The 17,415-nt window shown below is 45.1% G+C and overlaps 1 protein-coding gene across 2 annotated transcripts in view; it reads right to left on the bottom strand.

Moving 5' to 3' along the window:
- Nucleotides 1–5,043: 5,043 nt before the first annotated feature.
- Nucleotides 5,044–17,415, bottom strand: part of GTF2E1 (general transcription factor IIE subunit 1) — a 48,620-nt gene continuing 36,248 nt past the window's right edge. For both annotated transcript variants that reach the window (XM_009102595.4, XM_018908159.3), the window contains exons 3-5: nucleotides 14,652–14,853; nucleotides 9,713–9,960; nucleotides 5,044–6,801 (exon numbers count right to left, since the gene is read on the bottom strand). In XM_009102595.4, coding sequence (XP_009100843.1) covers nucleotides 6,371–6,801; nucleotides 9,713–9,960; nucleotides 14,652–14,853 — 881 coding nt within the window. In that variant the 3' untranslated portion in view covers nucleotides 5,044–6,370. The remainder of the gene's footprint in view (nucleotides 6,802–9,712; nucleotides 9,961–14,651; nucleotides 14,854–17,415) is intronic.

Here is a 17,415-nt window from a genome sequence, read left to right as displayed (position 1 = left end):
CCTAAACCATCCAGAAGTCCTTATCTGTTAGCATTCTCAAAGGGGGACATGTCTGAGGAGGGCTGGGCAGCCCCCTACAGGTCTTTATCTTTGTTTCTCATACACAGACATAAGAGCACAAATGCTGGTGAAATGTTTGAGGAAAAAGATTCTTTCTAATGTCACAATTAAGCTCAGTTTCACAACTAGTTGCTGTGAGATATTTTTGCACCAAACCTTTCAGCATGGCGAAAGGAGGAGTCAGATCATTCAAACAGACCTGCAAGCTCCTGCTGAAGTTGGTTGCTAACTTGGGACCTTCCTGATGCCTTTATATAACTTACAAGAGGTTGGCACACTTGGAGAATATTACCCTTCCTAATGGGCTCAGAGGCAGGGGAATACACCAGGGTAAATGCACCATAAGCCAAGTCCTTCTTCATCACATTGTATTTTTCTTTGCTTGGATACAGCACCCATGTGGCCTGGGAGAGTATGCCAGAGTGAAATTTCTCTCATGATGCACCATTTTCTTAAGGCCCAATTTCCCTCTAACTCCATTTCCCTCTACTCTTCTGTGTTGTATTGGGAATAGTTTTCATCTCCTGACATCACTAGAAGGGCTGAGAGATGTTGAAAGCATACATCTTCTGGGAAGAAAGCACTGTGTGGCAATGGAAGAATAATTGTGGTGACAGGGCAGGGAGAGCAGATATGTCACTCTACCAAGATTTTACAGCCTCATTAACTCTTTTTTTAAAAAAGTTTTTTTTCTTGTTAGAAGCAGCAGGGAAACATGAGAAATTCAGAAACTCAAAATACTCCCAAGGAACAAAAAAAAAAAGGGTTTAAAAAAAAATCAAACTCACTCCCACCAAATCACATCTAATTCAAGCAACAAAGAATGCATGACCAGCCTGGGGCTGATGCCTTTTTCCCACACACTGCAGGAATTTCAGCGGCCTGAGCCCAGCCAGAGCTCACTTCTGGAGAAAACACAAACCTACCATTCATTAATCTCTCTGCTGGGATGTGGCACAGGCTGAGGCAGTCATGGCCAGGACCTGCATGGTGCACCTGGAATGAGAGCCACACATCCCAGGAGTGGACATGGCGCTGGAGCTGCTTGGTGGTGGTGGTTGTAAAGGGCTTGAAGCTTAACTTTAAATTGACACCTGTGTGTGATTGCAGACAGATTGGATTTAGGACAGCACATCAGCACTGACTGATGGGAGAACAACAACCAGCAGCTTTGCAAAGAGCAGGTATTGATAATCCAACCGAAATGACCCAAGCAATCATTGCCTCACATGGGCCAGGGCTGGTGCAGACACTGCAACCTAAAGCACACCCAAGTCAGCTGGTCACAAATATTAGTGGTGTCTGACAGACTTGTCCCCACCAATGCATGTCATGAGAAAATAGCAAAAGCATGGACTGTGCTACCGGAGCATGGCAAACTTGGCATTGGCTCAGGCAGACTTCCATTGTCAGAAGTGCAGAAAATAAATGCTTAAGACTAGGAGGATCTCTTTACCAGGAGGAGCTGAGCCAGGCTTCTCAGCTCTGTGCACAATTTTAGCTCACTGCAAAATTACCACTGCTCAGCCTCCTTCTTCCAGCAAGTAAAGGGATGGCAGAGGCTGGCCATACATATTCCAGGTGAAAAATAAGCACAAGCAGTATGTCAGGGCTTTAATCACATCTATATGAGATGTGATTTTTCCTCCTTGCCAGATGCACCGTTTTTTGTACACAGACATTAATGCTCGTGGAACAGCACTTGATCAGCCTTCATTTCCCGGCTGGATCCCTGCCCATTTCTCTGGCTGAGCAGCCCAAGGTTTCCTCCTGCTGCCTGGCCAGCAGGGTGGCTGTGACAGCCGGGGCCGAGTGCATACAGGGGCTCTAACGCACTGCAGTGGAGCTGCTGCCCATGCGGCTGCCTCAGCCTCCTCTCTGCCATCCCTGCCTGCTTCATTAGCATCATGCCGTTCAAAGGCATGGAAATTAAATTATATTTAGGTCACAAACATATTTTAAGCAAAAATACCTATTCTATTGAAAGCATCTCCTTCAGAGACTGTCTGCTGCTTCAGGATGGTTGCACTAATACTCACTGTCCTTAATGTTTTTTAATGAGATACCAGGTGCTTCCAAAGTCTGATTTTTGTTTGAATATAAATTAGATTCATTCTCTCTCTCTCTCTCTCAATCTAAATGCTGGTAAATAAGAAACTTCTTTCTGGCAGCTCATTTAGGTATCCCAAACAGGAAAAAGCCCAGACTTCCCTAGATATTTATGAAAGAGAGATAAAACAGCTCTGCCACAGGGACAGGACTATAGTCCCAAACAGTCTGGTGCTGCTGGTGCTCTGCTCTCTGCTTGCTAGCAGGCAGGCAGCTTTCCAGGAGCATCAGCACTCAGACATTGCTCCCCACGCTTTGGGCTGCCACTCCTTTTAGCAGTGGCCTCTCCATGACTCTCTGTGGATTCACATCTTAACCAGATTCAAGCATCTGGCTACACCTCCTATCAAGGCTGTACGAGTGATGATCTCCTTGGACTTTGTAAATATTGATCATTATTCTGGAAGCAGCTCAGCAAAGAAAAGCTACTCTTCAGCCCTAGCTCCTCTGCTGCTGGAGGAGACTTGTCTCACAGTCAATACACTTTAAACTGGAGCATATTGTGATGCTTAGGGATCCTTGGCTGTCCACACTTAGATCAATATTCCCAAGTCCCCTGTGAACAAGCCTGGGGCATGGTTATCTAGCCCTAGGCTTTCAGTGGGATAAAGCAGTACCAGGTCTGGACAGCCCAGAGCGATAACCTGGAGCACTGTGTGACATGTCCCTGCTCCAAAGGACAGGCCCCAAAGCCTCCCTTGTTTATTCTGACAGACACCAGAGGAACAGGGCTGCTGCTGCTTTGCCCCCACAGCCCACCCCTGGACAGCCCGCTGGCTCACCCTGCTGCTGACATGTCCTTCCACATCACAACCTTTCCGTTTCCATGAAGGCTTTGTCTTGCATTTGATTCCTGAGACAATTTTCTCTCTCCTCCCAGGGAGGCTCAGTGGGAGACAGAGACCCAAGCACAGCGGGCTACTTCCCCTGCCAGGCCCTCTTAAACTTCACAGCATGTCCTGGCGCTGCAGGCATCACTGAGGCACAGCTCCTCAGATGTCTCAGGAAGGAGGTGATGTTATTTTTCTGCCCTCTAGGATTCCTCCAGGGGATCTTCAAATCCCTTGACTCTCACAGAGCAAGTCTGTTTAATCCAAGTCTGAAGGAGGCAGCAGCACAGGAAGAGTTGGATGGAGGAAGCCAATTTTTGGAAGCTTAGTAGAAAAGACTGTAATGCTTCTGTTCTTCAGGGTTGACAGTGCACATTCCCTCCATCAACAACTTAGCTCTTCTGCTCTGGCCTGCTCTGCACTGTGCCTGGGAGCACATAACTCCACTGGAGTTTTTTTGACCTGCAGTGGTAGCAGGAACAGAGGCAGCTCTCATCCAGCTGGGAGAGGCACCTCTGACCATTGGGAAGAGGAGCACGAGCAGCCTGAGAAACACAGTTCTCTCTCTAGAGAGAGCTCCAGTGCCCTGCCCTCATGTATGTCCACAGAACCATAGAATACTCAGAGTTGAATACTCTGACCCACAAGCATCATCCAAGTCCAGCTCCTGGCCCTGCACAGGACACCCCCAAGAATCACACCATATGCCTGGCAGTGTTGTCCAAATGCTTCTTGAACTCTCAGGTATCACTCATCAGATAAAATGCACTTTAGGCCGGAAGCAGATGCAGAAACTGGTTTGAATGGAGTTAGACAGAACATCCACCCAGGAAGGCTTGACAGTGTTATTGGGTTAGCATTAATGCAGCACATGTGGTCCAGCAGGCACGGGAAATGGCTGGGCCTCATTCAGAATTGATGGCTTTATCCCTTGCATTAGCACCAACCTGCTGGCAGTGCCTGGCTTTCCTTGCAGAGGCTGTTTTTCCCTCCTGCCATGCCTGCAGAGGTCTGTTCCACTGTAGGAAGAGAAAGAGGGCACTATCAACTGTGTGCTCTGTTCATTCAAGCCAGGCTTGGCATCACAGGGAAGCAGCAGTGTATGGTTGTCCTTCAGGAGCCTGATCTGGTGGAACAGAGCAGAGCAGCCATCCTTTCTAAGGCCAAGAACTGTTGGAGAGGGCAGGAAACAATGATGGCATCTGCTCATGCACCTTTGACCTTTCCAGTCCTCCCGAGGGCTGCATGTGGTGGATGAGAGATGGAAGGCAAATCCCACAACCACCACTCTGATTTCCCCATGTGCAGGACGTGCCTTGCTGAATGACAAAAACTTCAACCACTGCACAAACCACAATTAAATGTGTTTATTAAGAAAACCACTACTTTATAGATTTTTATGCTGGGTATTTCTTCACTTCATCTTTACTAAACCTACAGCTTGATTTTGCAAACTGAAAACTCAGTATACGGCCCTGGTGAGTTCAGAGCATGAGCAGTTTTCTGTATTCAGAATTAGTTCTGAGTTCCTGCTTTTGGTCCCTTGTAAATCTACCTGCTTTTCTCCAGTGATAATATTGAATTCAGCCAGATTAAATCTAGACAGAAAGGATACAGCACATTTTTTTCTGCTAGCTGATCACTAAATCTGACTTATCTCTGTGACTTGATATCTAGAAGCTTGATACAAGGTCTTGGAAGCCTCTCTACACAAGAACATCATTTTAACCAGCAGCACGATGTCTGCAAGCCCTCTACCATCAGCCTACACTTCCCTTGAGGAAGGAGGAAAGAAATGGAAGTGCTGATCAAAAGCAGCCTCTGTTTTTCACATAGCACTGATGTGATGAAACATCCATCCTGGAAGTGCAGGAGGTGCCAAGAGGCGTTCAATGAACCTCTGGTAAGGAGAAACAATGTGCAGTGAGATTTCAAATTGTCCTCTAAGGAGACCTCAAATTGTTTTTTTTCCTTGAATCCAATAAATCAAAATGATAAGCAAACAATATTCCCAACTAGGCACAAGATAAACTGAAACATGACAAAAGGGAGAAGTTTTTGTTTATTTATTCCTCTTTAAAATGACTTAAAAGAAAATTCAAAACACTATTTAAAAAAGAGGGGATTCAGAGTATTGAGAAGCTGAAAATCAAACCACAAAGGAGGCATTACAAGGTTAGCAGAACATAGAAACCATAGTTAGTATAAAACAGATTTACAGTCTCAGTGAGCAGCAAATTTGTACCGCCCATATAAGTGGAACAGCACATAATGCTGCCCCTACTCTGGAACACAGAACTCATTTATAATTTTGTTTTATTGTAGTGCTGTGTAGGAAAACACAACAATTTTAAAAAAGCAACATTTTCAGTTGAAAGAGAAAAACATTAAAAACATTATATTGCTCTATAGGCACTGATAAATGTCTTTCTGTGGTAAAAGAGTGTGCCAAGCAGAATTCAAAATTGTATAATTCCTTTTAAAATCATATAGCCCTGGTGAGACTGCAAATAAAACTCAGTTATGCTACTTCTCTGGCACTGCCTGACAGCAGCTCTGCCCACTGTGAACTGTCTGCATGTCTTCATGGACAGGGCTAGGCAGAAACAACAGGCAGCAATATCGGAAAATGAAGGCTTCTCCTGGCAAGTCAGAGCACTGGCAGCTCAGATCCATGGAGGGCATTTGTTACACTGACAAGAAGTGACTGACTGCATGTGCTTGCCAAGGCTTTCGCTCTGCCTGTTTCAAGTTACACCTGACCTTGAGATGCTGAGTCCCAGTAGGGAGCGAACGGGAGCAAGAAAAGGTTGCTGCCTACAGGCCTGCTTAGAAAGAGCCACTCTGGTGGCCAGTGGCTGCTGGCAGAGGGTCAGCTACAAGCCCTGTCCAAGCTTGTCATCAGCAGACAAATACTTCACTCTCTCCTCTCGCTGAGCAGAGGCAGCTGTATGTTACATATGCCCTCCTCTGCAGAGTGCTCTGCTCAGACTATGGAGTCCTTATGTCCCCTGAGAGCAGGGATGAGGACTTCACTGGGATCCGCAACAAAAATCAACTTAAAGCCATCGGGAGAAAGAGCTGCTAGGGCCTTGGAGAAGGTTAAAGCAGTGCCTGTGCAGGGCACCCTGAAGCAGATTTTTACCATGCAAGCATCCTCACTTCTGAGACTCGTCCTCCCCTATGTGTTTTGGCACATGCAGCTCTGCTGCTCCCCCGCTCTGGCGAGCAGGATGCCTGAGATGAGCAGTGCTGAGCTGCAGTGACCCTGCCTGTGCACAGGGGCGGGAAGATGCGCTCCAGTCTTCTGTTCTGCTCAAGAGTCTCTGCCTTAAAAAGTCACCTTTTAAAAAATGCCCCGGCAGGGACAGTTAATCGAACATGTCCTCGAACATGCGCTGCCCCATGGCTATGTAAACCTCTTTTTCCTCCGGCGTCATCTGGGCCACCAGCTCGGGACGCTGGCTCACTTGGCTGTAAGAATGCGGGCGCCCAGCCACTGTGACAGTGGGGTCTTCTGCCACCACCTCGAACTCTTCGTCCTCCTCCTCCTCCTCCAGCCCGTAGGTTGCGGTGGCCGTGGCGGCAGGGCGGGGAGGGGACTCCTCCTCTGACTCGCTCGTCTCGCTCTCGGAGTCACTCGCGTTGCCGCCGGAGAGAGGAGCGGCACCGCTGACGGTGACGGTGGAAGCGGAAGGTGTCTTCTTCTCATGGATGAGTAGGGCACGCATCACCTCCTCATTGTCATCCACGGCTGCCCGGCTCTCCTCACGCTCCTGGAACGCATCCAGATCCCGGCCTCCTGCAAAGGGACACGAGGGAATGAGCATTTCCTCACAGACATTGGTGTGATGGCCCTGAAAGCTTTCTTAACCTTCATTAATTACTGCCACTGAGCTCAGCTGACAAAGTCACACCCTTTCTCTGTGCCAACTCCTCCTCTCCCTTCAAAGACAGAGACAGTTATGTCTCATAATGGCAGAGCAAATACTGACATTTCCTAGGAGTCACTGTGGCTCCCAGCTGGAAGCCTTGACTAGGAGCACATTGCAAGTGAAGACAACAAATGCACAATAGGCAGGCACCTGGAAAAGACTTCCCTAGGGAGGTCTCAAACTCAGGCTCTACAGTGGAGCAGAAAGCAAAGCAGTCCTTAAAATACAGACCCCAAGCCCAGGCCCTATCTGGCTGAGCTCCCTGTCTGTAAGGATTAACACAGAGAAGAAACTGATCCAGGCAGACAGACAAAGAATATGTGGAAATCATGTGTTATGAAACATTTAGAGCAGCCATGCCTGGTGAGCTCAGAGGTGTACCTCTACTAGGCAGAAAAGGGAAAAGATCCTTACAGGAAGCTGGTGATGGCACGGAGCAGATGCAGCTGACAGCCTGCAGCCCAGCTGTGCAGCACAGCACTAACCAGTGCCTGCTCTCCAAGTGAAACACAGCCCAGACTGTCCCTGTAGCTCCCTACCTGCACCTCTAATTTGAAGAGGACTGCAGTGTCCCAGCTGACACGCCTGCCTGCGCTCCTCTTTCAGAAAACTTGGCTGAACAACAGCTGGGAGGGCTCAGTATGGCTCTGGTAGGCAGAATGTCTGCAGTTCACGGACTCTAAAGGTAAAATTCTGCTCAAAAAGTAGCATCCCACAGAAAATCTCTCCTAATCCTACCTTTGGTGAGAGGGCTGAGTCCACCTAGCACCAAAAGAACTACAAAGAGTATTGGAAAAGAAGAAACAAACCAAATCTAAAAAACACCATAAAACAAAAAAAAAAAAAACAGGCTCCCTGTGGCAAACTTTCTGTCTTACACCAAAAGATGCTGCCTATGAACAACTGCTGGAGCTGAGGTGCTGGCATTCTGCCTTCATACAGGCAGTCACTTGCCCACTCCTCCAAGACACAGACCCTCATGGTTTCAGCACCACATCCAGGCAGGCAGCTCCCAAGTCTTTTCCCTCCCCAGTTAGAAATGTGCTGGTTACATTTTCCAATCTGAGATGAAAAAATAATGTGAAGGAAATAAGTTCCAGGGCAGTTTGTGGTCACTCCTTTCCTATGGTAAAACAAAGGCCCAAAGAACCATACCTAATTTCACCAGAATTCTGTTTTTATTGTAAATAAAGTTGTAGTAATGGGTGATGGCTACAACTACTAATACTAGAGCACTGCCAAATTCCTGAAAGAAAGGAAGAATAAAGGCATCATGTTGGCAGTCGTGTGCTCAGCTCACTGCTTGTGACTGTGGAGCAGAAGAGGCTGTAGGAGAGCATCTCTGTGAAATAACATCACAGTTCATCACACTGAGAGCTGTGAAACGACAACAACCAGAGCTAGCTCCACAAAGGCTGACTTTGTGGCTCAGAGGGGCTGTCTCTTGCTTGCAAGAACTGTTTCTGCCAGATCCAAGCAGTGAATCTTTTCTGTCAATGGTCCCAAGTTTCTGTCCTTCCTGTTTATGTGTTGCAGAAGCAATTTCAGGCTATTTTCACAAGCTCCCTCTTTGATCTCCAGTAGCTGAGGAGGTTAAGCAGTGATGCCACCGTCCTGTAAGGAGATATTCCATCTCCATGTCCCTCAGTGACTTCTTGAGAAACATTTATGCTGTGTACATCAAAAGCTGTCTCAAGGAGTTGATTTAAAACTACAGGTGAATTGAATGTCTAGCAGAAAAATGGGGTGAGAACTCACCATGGCTGGTGAGTAACAACATCTGCTACAGACTGCAGGCGCGGGTTGTTCAATCATCTCACTTTGTTTAATCTATTTGAAAAATGTTTTGGGATCCATAATACACTTGAAAGGCATTACATGTGAACAAGTTCTTTAGGTATCTCGTGACCATTACATCACATCTATTTTCTTCACTTCTGTATTCCACTCCTCTCCTGAACATGGCACGAGTTCCAGGGTCACATACTCACCCATATGACTCCCTTTTGCCTTATTTTCTTCCTAGGGCATCAACAGTATCAGTCCATAATCCTAAAATTACTCTATTGCATCACTCTTGTAAAAATCATAAAAGGTCTCCATTTCTAATTTTGGCATGGAATCTTGAACAGCACACATACCAAAGCAGAATGTTTCCACTAATGTTCATAAGATTTTGACCATTTGTCTGTGGATAACATGACCCTAAGATGAAGGAAAATAAAAGCAGAGATAATGAGAAACAAACAGAAGGGAATAAAGACTCACCTGTCATGGTGACAGACCTTCCTACTGTACTTCCAGAAGCTGTATTTCCGAGTATTCTTCATACATAACAAGTTTTGAGAAACAATTATCAAGAAGGCTGGGAGCATATAAACACTGCTGGTAGATTTAGTAGTACACTTCAGGGTCACTGAACATTAATAAATGTTATTTTTTAGCAGTGACCTATTAGGGAGACGGCTTTCTAGATGAAACTGAAAGACCTTCATCTAGAAGCAATAAGCTCTCAAGGTGGAAGACATAACAGTTAATTAACATTTTAGAAGCCCCCACAAAATTTCATGGACAGCTCAGCTTTACTGACCTAGATTTCAATCCTGGATCTAAGGAATTTTTACATCTGCCTACACACAGGTGCTTTGCACAGCAGAGGGGAGCAGGCACTCCAGTGTTGGGAACAGCAGCTGTACACAAACACCAGAAGATGGTTTTGACAGCACTGTAAAGGCCTTGTATAAGCCCAGCAGTACTTCTGCTCTGTGAATTTCTTACCATCTTTGATTTCATCAGGGTCATAAGCCCCCTGCACCGTGCTCTCCCGCAGCCAAATGGGTCTCTCTCTGGCTGGCTTTCCTTCGCTTGCAGACCGGTTCAGATCCTCCTGGTCCTCCATGCTGATGACGACATTCTGGGTATACAAGTCCTCGTATGATGGGCCCTTGGTAGTCCATGCTTCCCGATGGTGTCCCCCTGCAAGGCCAGCTGCTGCCCCTGAACCAGCACCAGCCGCACGCTCCTTGCTACACGAAAGTTAAAGAGAGAAAAACAGAGCTCTCAGAACAAGCCCCTCCTTAGACAAAAATACTTCAATGATGATTAGTTATCTCTCTTGATCTGCACTGCGAACTTTCATTCTCAGCTCTAACATGTGCTGCCAGGAATTTCTGGGGCAGCTTGCTGGTTTGGGAAACTTGTGGATCTCTAGTGGGAAACCCTACATAGGGCCACGGCAACATCCACCACAGACACTGAAAAGAAGAGGCAGCACTAGAGATGCAAATGCACTTAGGTTAAAACAAGGATAATACCCCAGAATTCCCTGAAACAAAAGCCACAGCAGCAAAACACAGTCAAACAGTAGTCTGGTATTTGGAAAAACCTCTTTTTGGCCTTCACACAGCAGCCAAATACTGCATGACAAAAGCAGTGAAGTTTAACCAAGGTAGATAGTAGGCCCAGGGACTCAGCATGCTCAGAGCTGTGTGAACTGTTATTAACCACAGGACTCCCTAAGGAGTTAACTCACCATGAAAAATACATTCAAACCTTTGCTTGAATTGTGAGTGACAATGCACTTGAGAAGTCACCTCTGCTGTGTTACACAGGAGATCTGTACTATCCAAAGACAGAGCCTTGGGAGAACTGGGGAGCCCAGGCAGAGAAGAAAGAAGAGAAAGCACCTTCAAACCAGAGGACTAGGGCTGGACAAAAGGCTTTGTGTTCCAATGGAGTACAGGAGGAGACAGAAGAACTGTCTTCACTGTGGAAAAAGGGGAGAAATGAAGGTGCTGACCCATGTGAAGGATATGGCAGTCAAAGCCCAGCCCTCCTTTGCTGTCTGCACATTTCCCTGTAGGGCCCCTTCTAGCTCAGGAGACTGATGGAAAATAAATTCCTGCTTGGATCTGATCCAAACAGGATATCAGGTGAAATATTTTCTGCACACTGATGATGGCAACAAGCCTAAAATACACCCTGGCCTGTGCTGCTACAGATGCAGAATGGGGAAAGCCAAACGTGACTGTTCCTCTACTTCAGAATGAGATTTCATCTTTTCAGAGCAACAAATCCTCTGCAGATCATACCCACCCTCAGCCATATAATTTCAGTCATCCAATTACCAGGGGTAACTACAGCTTTTCATGAGGAGCAGCCCTGCCTTGACTCCTTCTCTTGTCCAGATTAAATCCATCAGGGATACTCCAGGATGCCAGCTGAGCTGACAGTTGTCATCAGTGAGCACGGTTCAGTTGCTGCTGTCTACTGCAATGACCTTTTCTCTAAGCAAGTAGCTCAAAATAAAGTTGCACTTGGAGAAGACCTGACTTAAATATAAGGGCTTTTTTAGTTCAGTAAGGACATTACCACTGTTTGATGAGCTAATTCTGCTGGATTTTTAGGGGCAAACAGTGAGGGGAAATTACACAGGTGGAATTTATTAGGGGAAGAACATTGCTCTTCTCCTAATAAAAAATATTGGTGTGTTCAGCCACAGTGTTGATCAAGAGCTACTCACAAGCTCTCAGTAGTGGAATGGCTGGGATCTGTTAACAAAATACTTCACAGCACCTGTGTTAGCATGTCTCAGGTCCTTAGCAATCCTGCAGAGCCAGCTCTGCTAGGAGAGCTTCACAGCAGCCTTGAATTTTGGGGCAGAAGGCTCATGCGCATGTATTGCTTATGTAACCTAAGGAACCACACAGAGACCTTCTCCCCAGCGTGTTATTTCAAGTGTTGGTACCTTTCAGCTCTCCAAGACAGGCGTGTGTTCTGTGAAAAGCACCACTCTGCTTCCCACACAATAGAAATCTCTAACTAGCGTTTCCCTGACGATTTTATGTAATCCACTTTCCTCACAGGATGCACAATGCAGCTCTCCCCCAAGCTCTCCCTCCCCATGACTACAGTGTGACACTAAACCCTCAGCAGTGCCAGGAACTACCTAATAATACTTTTGCATAGAAGCCTCTGTGAGTGTGCCTGAAATTGACTTTTTTCCTACACAGAACCATTTAGCAGCAAAACACTTATTCCATGACGTCAGAAGCATTTTAAAAAATGAAAGTAACACTTCTAAGAGACACCTACAGTACTAATTACTTCGTGTGATCTACTGCAATGTCCTACACTGAGCTAGACACTTTCTGTCTGATTTTGGACCCCAGTGAGCTTTGCAAGTGTGCCTCAACTGATGTCTCTCTATCTTCAGTGACACTGCTGGTCCGTGAGAGCACCACCCCAAGACTACCTGAGCGGGGGATCACTTTATTCTGCAAGAAGAGAACTTACTGTTGAGCTACCTATTCTAAAGTACAGGATTAAACACCATGGACCAGGCACCAACAAAAGGCCAGGTGTGGGAGCTGCCTTACAGGCAGCACAGAGCAGATGAAGAGGTCTCTTGAATCTCTTTTTTTTTTCTCTTAGATCCACAAACTATTTTTTCCCCAGCTTGCTCTAGACTTCACATGGCCACCCTGCAGGCAGGAACTGTGGCAGCTCAGTGGCCTAGATGTGGCTACATTTAGTCTGTTTTATTCACCTCGATGGAAATCCCTTAATGAATTTTTTAGCTGCCTTTAAAGGCAACATAAGTAGCCCTCGACACAGCTGAGGTATGGCCCACAGAAACCACACTGTGCAGTGGGCAAACAACTTGAAATTTTCATCTCAATCCTGCCCAGACTATTAAGAAAGGTCTTGGATAATAGGGATAACTCTCTTTTTATTGCCACATTTGAGATAAAACAAAACACATTTTCATTGTGCTGCTCTTAAGAGCTTCAACTTCACAACAGACAACCCATGGTTCTTGACAGCATGACCACAGAAAATTAATTCTGTGAAGATTTTTTGTTAATTGAAATCATGCTATTTTGACACAAGGAAATAGAAGGGTTATTAAAATCCATAGTTTTTCAAAAACTACAGAGAAGGGCTTAAGTTAAACAGGTTTATTTTGAAACCTGTGGGGCTAATTCATGCTCTCCCACGATTAAGAAAATTAACAGCCTCTTTGGAAAACATAAATGAAGATTGACCCAGTTTCCCCGGGCAGGTGAATGACAGTTATGCAGTGCCAGTGGGACCACTCAGAGCTGTAACTCTCCTGAAAACACATGGAGTTGCCCAAGTTACTGCCAAGAGAAGATGCAGGCATTTTGTGACCTTTTGGTTTGTTTCAGAATCACCACATGTCAGTTTAGTCAATGATTTCAGACATTCAAGACTCCATAAAAACAGAGAGGATAAATAACCCAGAGTTTGGCACTTTAAAAAAATCTCACAGCAGTGCTTTCATGGAATTAACTGCTTTGAATTAATAAGAGTTAATAAATAATTAAATCGCTGTATGTGCTGAAGCAAGTTGTGTTCAAGTAAGCATTTAAAAAGCCGCCTATTTATTTTGTCATTCCTTGCACAAAGTAATTAATCATTTACAATGTTTTTAAAGTATTTAAGAGTCAAGTAAGTGGGCGCTGCTATTTAATCATGGGACTGCACCAGGCCTCTGCTGTGATAATTTCCTGTACAGAAAAAGGGAAGACTAAAAAATTACTCTCTTTTTGGTAGGGTTATCCCAGTTCTACTACTTAAACTACTGAAAAGGGATTTTAAAGCAAAGTCTAGTGATTCAACTTGGGTATAAAGGCTTCAAAGAATTCCCCATATCACCAAAGACACGTTGACTGACCTTGGAAAAATCTTTTCTGCTCTTTATATTGCTCCTGTTTTTCTATCAGAATGATGAGGAAAAATAGCTACCTTCTTGGCTAGAAAAAGACTATGAATAGACAAAGAATTTTTATTATATTAATTAGAAGCTGTCTAGCATGAATATATGAGGAACATTCTTTCTCAAGGTTAGCCTGAGAGAAAAAAAAGAGTATCTTGCTTGCTCTCCTATTAACTAAAGCTAAGCACCCCAAGGCACTGTGGGAATGCTTCCCCTCATGGTAGAGTTCTTTTCCCCTGAGTGTATAATTAATTTTTTTTTAAATACAGAGAAGTGCATCACATTTCACCACAGCTGACAAAACTGACAGCTCCCCACATCTTTTTGCATTATTTAAACATCATCTGTTTTTGTAAAGCTAGGAATGTTCTGAAAGTGTCATTTCCCATGGGTATGAACATTTTAAGGGGTTTTTGATTCCAACATGGTCTTCTCCTGAAAAGAAGAGGTGTGTAACAAGTTGGACAAAATCAGAAGAAAAAAACTGCTTATTACAAGTAATGTCTTCAAACTAGAATGCTGTAATATGAGGATTTGAAATACAAGGTGTGGATTGCAGATAGCTTCATTTCAAAAGCTGGGTAGAAGCAAAAGGAACAGATGACAGATAAGTATTTGAGAGATAGAAGACAGCATAGGTGGCACCTTCAGAGCTTTATCAAGCAGCTGCATTTTTTAACTATTGGGCCAAGGGCTTGGTGGGCATACCAGCTGCAGCATGTCAAACAGCAGGCAATTCAAGCATCCCACCTCATAGAAACATACATGCAGAGGGCTGACCAGTAGTAAAAAATGGTTGCAGCCCTCTGCCTCCTTGTAAACCACACATCCCTGGGGCAATCTGTCAGTTTGCATAGTTGGTGCTGTACAAGTGAGTCCTGCACAAGGTTTGGGAAAGCCCCACAGAGCAGAGCAGAGCAGAGGAACACTCTACAAGGAAGCAGTGCAGTGAGGAAAGACCAGGCGTGCTCCCACCTCTGCTTCAGGGCAGGAATCTCTGTGGGTTCTGGCTCCAGGATTTCATAGGCTAAGTTAACGTCTTCCGTCTCACGAAGCAGCGCGTAGATGGGCTCAATCTGCTCGTTGAATCTTGCAACCAGTGTCCTTGCATCCTTTTTGGGCATGGCCGACTCATCTTCTTCCACTTCAGTCTCACAGAACGTACAGCGGAAAGTTCCTAAAACGAGAGAAGCTGCTCAGTGTTGGAAGGAAAGCAGCAGGCCCGGCTCCTCATGCATCCTTCCCAACAGCAGTGCCTTGCTGTTCCCTTAGCTGGATGCTAAGGAGTTTTTCTGCCCTGAAAATCCCTTCCCACACACGGTGTACCTGGTTATTATTCAACCAGACAACAAAGGAAGTATTTTGATACCAGCCAGGGATACCCAGCTGGGTACAGTTTCTCGCTCTGAAAAGCCCAGATGGGCTGCAATACCTCTACTGAGACATCTCCTAATCTCCCTCCCTCCTTGCTGCACATTTTAAATGTCAGCTATGACTGGGCTGTGATAAAAAGCTACACAGCATCCTCTAAGGAGTTCAAATATCTTCTGTTTCAGGTGCCTGCACCGCTATCTCCAGGCCACACCAATAGGCTGATTTCACAATAAAACGGTGCAGTTTTACACTGCACCAACCAGCCTGCTGTAACTGCTAATCTAACCATTGTCACTTTGTAGCTACTGCAAAAAAGAGATGGCTTCTCCTTCTGTTTCAGGGCCAAACCAGGCAAAAAAGTCATTACTGCAGAGCAGCCAATGCAAAAACCTATCCCACCCAACTCCCATATTAGCTTCTTAAAATTACAAATGGTAAGATAAGAATCATGTGAATAGCAGTTAAAAATAAGTTTGTTTTCCAGACCTCATTAGGATCTATAAAAACAGGTCAGACTGAAATGGCTACATGGCAAAGTAGCTACAAAAAACCCACTGAACTCCTGCACAGCAGCTTTTGGGTTTCATCACTCCATCTGTGAGCAGGACCCTTGGGGTGGTACGTGCACAGTGGGACCTTTCCATCTGCTCTGCTAGGAGCGAGCAGAACACTGTGATGGCTTTGTCTTGCAAGAGCTGGACTGAGAACACACCCCTGCCACCTCAGAACATGACATCCAGAGTGATGCTCACAGGCTTCTTGATTTCTCTTGCCCCTGGGTGATATTTTTTATTTATCCATTCTGTGACACCCACGCACATCTAGCCTCACCCCTCAATACCCCAATGAAGAAATTACAAGATCTTTTCAGCAATAAGAAGCCGGAGGATAGGTGATAGGTCCTGCCACAGAAATAATAATCTTATGTATAAAAATCACAATTAGAATCAGTATTGAAGTCTGCTAGGTCACCAAGGCTATGGACAAACAGTCAAAAGAACAGGGTTTGCCCAGGGCACAGGGGCATGATGTAATGACACAGGCTGGCAAGCCAGGGCTTCTGGTATCTTGGTTTGCTGCTTACACAGATTTGCTAGTGTTGTCACTTCATTTTTCAGCAGAACTCCTTCCCTGCCTGTAATACAGCGATAAAAACAGACCTAACTTCTTCAGCGCTGGTGGTGAGGGCTAGACAATGCTCACACTCGTCTCAGCAAACACAAAAAGCACTGTTTATGACAGAAGGGAGATCTGTTGCCTCTCACCAGTCTGTAGAGATGCAGTTTTGTACCCTGGCACCATCTGAAGCAGCTTTTGCTCATTGTTACTCAGAAATTAATGCATGCTGTGTATGTGGCCTGCAATATGGACACATTTCCTGCAACAAATCCTCTCTTTAGAAAGTTTGGCTTATTGACATGCAAAAGCCAGAGCAGCCAACAACAGCACTGTGCAAAGTAAAATACAAGTGGATAAAGTGCTCTTCTCTCCTATACAAGCATGAAACACTTTGCTAATTTTTTTCCAGGCTGAAAAACCTGTCCCTACTGATTCCAAACTGTTCATTATATAAACTGTCAGCCCAGCAAAAACTGAACCCAATATTTGGTCTCCTTATTCCACATCTGAGGCTATCGGTGTGATATGAGTTGAATCAATTAAAAATAATTAGCACATCTCAGTTCCCATAATGGACCACGGGAACAAGCACAGGTTAGTGAAGAACACTCCCCTGTTTTTACACACCCCCCAAGTCCTGTTACATGTTCCTGAGACAGCCCAGACTTTTCACACTTCCATCTGTGAACCCCATGAGTATCTGCAAAAGATTAAGATCATAGGGAGAATGGTTCCAGTTCAGAGTACCAAAAAATCACAAAGTAAATACAGCTCTAATGAAACAGAACTCCTAAAGCTATCATGGATTTGCTGCAACTTCCACCCCTCAGGGTTCATAATAAGCAAAAAAAAATAATAGATGAATTATGTAAAGAATTTGGGAATGAGTGAAACGACAAGCTTCCTCCATTAATATGCTGGTTTTTTTCAAGGTGATGCAGCATTTCACAAGAGGCATATGTGATTAGGGAACTGGGAAGCTGCTTTGCCATGGCAGATGGCATTTACAAGTTGCAAATCTCTTTCGTTAGTTTGTAAGAGGTCAGAAAATGTCACCAAAGCTTTTATGACATGGCACATCACATCAGCAGTGACACACGTTCCTTTCAGATATGAATTGCATGTGACAAACATGAAGTGGAGGCCATCCAAAGGCTGAAAACGGCAATGCTTCCACTCCAACGATGTATTTTTTCCTTCAGCCCTTACACAACAGAGTTTTTCAATTCCAAAATGCTGCATAAAC

This window comes from Serinus canaria, chromosome 1 (genome assembly GCF_022539315.1).
Source record: "Serinus canaria isolate serCan28SL12 chromosome 1, serCan2020, whole genome shotgun sequence".
In the NCBI taxonomy this organism is placed as follows: domain Eukaryota; kingdom Metazoa; phylum Chordata; class Aves; order Passeriformes; family Fringillidae; genus Serinus; species Serinus canaria.
Note: the sequence above shows the minus strand (reverse complement) of the source record. Positions and strands in the feature narration are given on the sequence as shown.